The sequence below is a fragment of the Diachasma alloeum genome, unplaced genomic scaffold, assembly GCF_001412515.2.
Source record: "Diachasma alloeum isolate Michigan unplaced genomic scaffold, Dall2.0 Dall_scaffold_00933, whole genome shotgun sequence".
Taxonomy (NCBI): domain Eukaryota; kingdom Metazoa; phylum Arthropoda; class Insecta; order Hymenoptera; family Braconidae; genus Diachasma; species Diachasma alloeum.
Genome location: NW_021681050.1, coordinates 57,703 through 64,037, shown reverse-complemented (window position 1 = coordinate 64,037; position 6,335 = coordinate 57,703). Strand labels below are relative to the sequence as shown.

Genomic DNA, 6,335 nt, shown 5'->3' with positions numbered 1-6,335 from the left:
GGTAGTGTGTTGTGCGCATAGGCCTGTTATGTGTATGGTGGGGGGAATTAAGCGCGCCCACTCTCATACCTAACGCTATAAAACGCGGCTGCTCGGGGTGTATCTCATCCAGTCGATCCGATTTCGCTCATCAGTTTTTTAAAATGGAAAATATCAACGAAAAAGAGTGCAGTGGTGTCGAACAACAGGTGGTGCTGTCGCAAGTTATACCTGTTAATAAGTCGGAGACGAAGCAAATTCGTGTTGGTTTACAAGTTACCTGTGTTGGACAATTTGTTCCTGTGGTGCAGTTTATGGTNATTTGTTCCTGTGGTGCAGTTTATGGCCGTACGCCCCAACCGTGTCGTGCTGTCAATGTCACGGGAAGAATGGGGCCTTCTGTACAAAGATCTGGATGCCATTACGGACTACTTTGATCCTGAGAAGTTTCACCCAAAAGCCGTCCACAATGTACCTGCTAAGCAATTTGGGGATGTCAAAGTGAGATTCCATCGCAGCTACGATAATCCCTGCGTTACTTTTGTACGTGCTGATGTAAGGCAACCCCTCATTATGATGAGCCCGAGCATTAAAACATTAAAAAACAAAGCGGAATCGATCGATCAGTGGTTAACATTTTTGGACTCATTGCCTCTCAAATAATACAAGGAGTCTCTGGTCCGGGCGATCACAAGTGTTGCCATGCATTATATGGAATACAACAGGATGCCAGCTACTGAAGAACTCCACTATCGCATACGCAGCAATTTCGAGGAGATTTACCTTCTGGCCAGGGATGACCTCCGTCGTACAATACCTCAGCAGAACGAGGGATATTTGTATCAATTATTTGGTGAAATGTTTCATTTGTGCTTCGATGAGTTGGATGGTTTTGCGGGAGGGGCTTACCGAATGCCCACATACTAAAGACTATATGACAATAATAATCTCTTGTGATTGTAAATAATTTTAAATTGGACCGAAAAAATATCATTGATTTGACGTTGGAGGCTATCATACCCTAGGTGGTATGACAGCTACATCAAATTATGAAAAAAAAAAGAACACAGTTTTGTGGGAAAAAGCCTTTCGGCATAAAAAAACCCAGATTTATTATCAATACACTAAGTTTGGAGGGTTCACTGCGAATGGCGGTGACACACACGATGATTCACACACACATACATAGAACACAATGTATTTGTTCGTTATTTCAGTTGTTTGTGACAACGGTTAGCACGTATCCAGACATATAAACATTAACCTATACTAAAACCTTAATAACGCAGGCTAATTTGGGGGTTGCTTGGCGCAATCGTTAGTTGCGTCCTTGGAAGCGTGGCTTGTGTGCCACGTGGAGGCATGAAATCGTGTGATTTCGTGCCGTTGGTTAATCGTTCGTTCGATCGTTAATTTTATAGCCACTCGCTATTAAAATTCGTTTCACTAGTGCACTAGTACGTTGTTAGTTAGTTTGATTTGTTGAACCCGTTGAGTTCGTTTGTTTAAAGTTGTGATGACTCGATACGATTTAAGATTTTGTTAGAGCTCGATACACGTTTCAGTGTTGGTTTCTACTAACTGACGCCATAGCGTCCGTCGGCGTGCGTCCACCCCGTCGAGCGAGAAGGTGCTGCCACCATTTACCGCCTACCCATAACCGTCAGCGCGGGCACATACCAGCGACAACGGCGCCCGTAACGTGCCGCCCCCGCTTCTCGCCAGCATGTGAACGCGGCATTAGACCTTCGCAGGTGTTAGGATGCAACATACGCCCGGCGAAAGCTGCGAAATGTTATTAGAATCTAATGTTATAGAGCCGGTCGAATAAGTTGGCATGTTTACAATTCTTGATACGCTAGATTACAACTAAGTTACAGGCAAGAGACATAGGCGAGGGATGTTGCGTTTGTAGATGCCGCCCGCAGTTTTGACTGATGCGACTCGAACGATGCCGTCATTCCCAGGGAAGACTTCTACGATCATTCCCAGTGGCGATCGTGCACAGGTGACCAGATCATCCATGAGGAGGACCACTGAGCATAGTTTGAGTTCAGCAGTTGAGTCATGCCATTTATGACGAGTTTGCAATTCGTGGAAATATTCTTTGTGCCACTTGTTCCAGAAATCTTGTTTGGCCTTAGTGATGAAATTGTACGTAGACAAACGATTATCTGGAACTGAAATAAACGATTTATCGGGCAGCGCGTTCAATGGTTTACCTATCAATAGGTGAGCTGGAGTTATGGCTAAAGGATCATTGGGATCGGCTGAAAGAGTACACAAAGGTCGCGAATTTGAGATTGCTTCGATTTCGATAAGAAGAGTGTTAAGTTGCTCATAAGTGAGCTTGTGATCCTTTAAAACGCGCTTTAAGTGATGTCTGAAACTCTTTACAGCCGCTTCCCAAATTCCTCCAAAATGGGGAGACAGTGGTGGATTAAAGTGCCACTCGATGCGTTTGGACAAAGCGTAGTTTCCTACTACCTCTTTGAAATCAGAGGTGGGAATCAGATCATATAGTTCGCTGAGCTCCCTGCTCGCTCCAACGAAATTTGTACCATTGTCAGAATAGACATGTTCAGGAACTCCTCTGCGACTGACAAACCTTCGAAAGGCTGATAAAAAACCTTCTGTGAAAAGATCAGTGGCAAACTCGATATGTACGGCCTTTGAAACCATGCAAACGAACACACAACCGTAGGCCTTGAGGAAGGATCGGTTGCGATCCTTCTTCTCCTTGATGAGAATTGGTCCAAAGAAATCGACACCTGTGCACGAGAAAGCTGGTGCTTCGTTGACTCTAGCTCTAGGTAAATCAGCCACTTGAGCGTGAACCAACTTTGGTTTCTGGCGGATGCAATCAACACATTGACGGACAAGTTTCCTAATTTGATCCGTGCCGTTTAAAATCCAGAATTTGGTTCGAATGGCGTGAAGAGTACTTTGGATCCCTGCATGGAGATTTGACTGATGGACATGTCGAATGATCATATCCGTAACAGGATGTTTACTGGGCAACAAAATGGGATGTTTTTGATTGTAGGATGTAAGTTCCGACCTCTTGAGACGTTCCCCCACACGCAGGATTCCCTTGTCATCCAGGAATGGATGTAATTGATCAGAGGGAGTTCCCTTCAAATATGAACGGACTGGACCCTCTGAAGACTGTGTGGTCGAAAGCTTTCGGAGTTCGATGGAGAATCGTTCACGCTGAACCATCAAGACTATGCGATTCTTGCGCGATTCCGAGGGGCGATTCCGAGGAGCTTGTGAATTCTTCCAACGCAGGATGCGAGCAACAACTCTTACCAATCATTCGAAGTTCGAGAAACGAGTCTAAATGGATTCAGGTGAAATGTTAGTGAGCAGGGAGATGCTCTTTTTTAGTCCAAGCACTTGAGTGACCGAAGGTTCGATCAACTGTGGCCATTGGGATTGGTCGAGAATCAACCATCTAGGACCTGAAGTCCAGAGAGAATTTTTGACGAAGTCGGATGGAAGTTGTCCTTGAGACAATGTGTCAGCTGGATTGTCCTCAGATCGGACGTGTCTCCAGTTAACTTGATTTCCTAACTCTTGAATATCTGCAACTCTGATTCGAAAGTTCTTAAAAGATGAGGGGCTTTCTTGAGCCAGCAAAGAACGATAGTGGAATCAGACCACAAATAAACCTGATCAATGGAGAAGTCCAACTGAGCCTTAGTTTCGAGATATAATCTTTTGAGGATGGTAGCTGCGCAGAGTTCCAATCGAGGAATTGTAAGTCCACTCAAGGGTGCTACTCGCGATTTACTACAGACCAGTTTAATTAATACATGACCTTGTGAGACACGCCCCATATCCATGAATGGAGGCATCACAAAATCCATGGATTTCGACTCGAGAATGATTAGGGATCAGAATTTGTCGAGAAAATGAGATTTCTTGCAACCTTGGTAGTTGAAGTGCTAATGATGTCCACTTGGTGTGAATGTCTTGAGGAAGAGACTCATCCCAAGTGATCTTAGCCTTCCAGCAGTCTTCAATTAAGACTTTAGCGAATAATGTTACGGGACCTAGTAACCCTAACGGATCAAGGATTTTTGACAATTCAGAGAGGAGTTTACGTTTTGTTGCAGCGACGTTAGTATCAACCTAATTCAAAGTGTACCGCAACAGATCATTCTGGGCATCCCATATGATTCCCAAGGTTTTCTGGACTGGATCATTTTTGATCAAACAGTCTAAATCGAAGAATTTTTTATCGAAGGTGTTCAAAGCTGAACGATGATTAGACGACCATTGACGAATGATGAAACCACCGGGTGATAATAAAGCCATCATCTCATCACGGATAGTCAATAGTTCATCTAAAGAATCGGCCCCGGAAATGAAATCATCGACATAAAAGTCACGAAGGAGAAGTTTACTGACACGTGGAAAATCGTGTGCTTCACCACGAGCAAGTTGCTGAATAGTACGAACTGCTAGAAATGGCGCGGCGGCTGTACCAAAANTACCGCAACAGATCATTCTGGGCATCCCATATGATTCCCAAGGTTTTCTGGACTGGATCATTTTTGATCAAACAGTCTAAATCGAAGAATTTTTTATCGAAGGTGTTCAAAGCTGAACGATGATTAGACGACCATTGACGAATGATGAAACCACCGCGTGATAATAAAGCAATCATCTCATCACGGATAGTCAATAGTTCATCTAAAGAATCGGCCCCGGAAATGAAATCATCGACATAAAAGTCACGAAGGAGAAGTTTACTGACACGTGGAAAATCGTGTGCTTCACCACGAGCAAGTTGCTGAATAGTACGAACTGCTAGAAATGGCGCGGCGGCTGTACCAAAAGTCACAGTGTTGAGTTGGAAAGTTCGAAGATTCCCCTGATAGGGCCATAGAACCTTTTGGAACTGTCGATCATCTGGATGAACCAGGATTTGACGATACATTTTCTCAATGTCCGCTGTGCTGACATAGCGATGAGTGCGAAATCGAAGAACTTGTTCAAATATGGTGTTTTGGATAGTGGGACCAACCAGGAGGGTGTCATTGAGCGAAATGCCCGTAGAAGTTTTGGCCGAAGCGTCAAACACTACACGAACCTTGGTGGTCTCACTGGAGTCCTTGATGACAGCATGGTGAGGAAGATAATACCCACCTTCAGTTTCATTGCAAAGAGTCATATGGCCAAGAGAAATGTACTCCTCCATCACTCTGATGTACTCGGATTTCAGTGGAGAATTTGATGAAAGTTTTCGGTCTAACGAACAAAAGCGATTGAGGGCCTCCCTACGAGATTCACCTAGATTGAATTCAGAATCTCTGAATGGAAGTCGAATTATGTATCTTCCAATAACATCACGTTTGGTATCTGTAACATAATGTTGTTCGCAAGAAATTTCATCACGAGATCGAACGGGTTCATGATCAAAGTCTTCAATATACCAGAAACGCTCAATTAGTTTGTCCAATTTGACGACATTGCAAGGAGTGGTTGTTGAAGAAGTCAACATCTCAGACCCTCCGGCGACGATCCAACCCAAACGAGTTTTCTGTAAGACTAAGGCAGAATCTTTATGGCAGAGTTTAATCTGACCAATGGACAAAACCGACAATGTGGTGTTCGATGCTAACAAAAGGTCGATTGACCTTGGTAGATGAAACTGAGGATCAGCGAGTTGAAGATTCTTAGGGATGCTGAATTGATTTCGAGGGAACGTGTCATTAGGCACTGCATCGGCAATGTTTGGCACTAGCAAAAAATTGAATTGTTGTTTGAAACTGTTGTAATTTGAATGAAGAACTAATTGAACATAATTCTTCGAAACGCACACAGAAAACGCTGTGCAGATTATCTGCACACTTATGCGGATAATCTGCATAGTTATGCAANAACGTGTCATTAGGCACTGCATCGGCAATGTTTGGCACTAGCAAAAAATTGAATTGTTGTTTGAAACTGTTGTAATTTGAATGAAGAACTAATTGAACATAATTCTTCGAAACGCACACAGAAAACGCTGTGCAGATTATCTGCACACTTATGCGGATAATCTGCATAGTTATGCAAGATTCACACATAAGCCGAAGTCACTCTCTTATGTGCAAATCATGCATAAATAGTGCGTGAATCATGCANAATCTGCATAGTTATGCGGGATTCACACATAAGCCGAAGTCACTCTCTTATGTGCAAATCATGCATAAATAGTGCGTGAATCATGCATAGTTATGTGGATTATCCGCATAACTATGCATGAAATACACAATTTATATGCGGATTATCTGCACATCTGTGCGTACTTTCCGCACAGATTTGGCATGATTTACACATAAGGGCGAAATTTTGATGAGGAT

General features: G+C 43.4%; 2 protein-coding genes across 2 annotated transcripts; both read right to left on the bottom strand.

Annotated features, from left to right (window-relative positions):
* Positions 1–1,848: 1,848 nt before the first annotated feature.
* Positions 1,849–3,201, bottom strand: LOC107045415. Its single transcript, XM_015267692.1, has one exon. The coding sequence runs from the start codon at positions 3,199–3,201 to the stop codon at positions 1,849–1,851; it is 1,353 nt and encodes a 450-aa protein (XP_015123178.1).
* A 1,213-nt stretch (positions 3,202–4,414) lies between these two features.
* Positions 4,415–5,860, bottom strand: LOC107045413. The gene has a single exon (XM_015267691.1). The coding sequence runs from the start codon at positions 5,858–5,860 to the stop codon at positions 4,415–4,417; it is 1,446 nt and encodes a 481-aa protein (XP_015123177.1).
* Positions 5,861–6,335: the final 475 nt, after the last annotated feature.

Coding starts and splice junctions, on each gene's coding strand:
- LOC107045415 (XM_015267692.1), bottom strand. CDS start 3,201: ATGGTTCAGCGTGAACGATTCTCCATCGAACTCCGAAAGCTTTCGACC.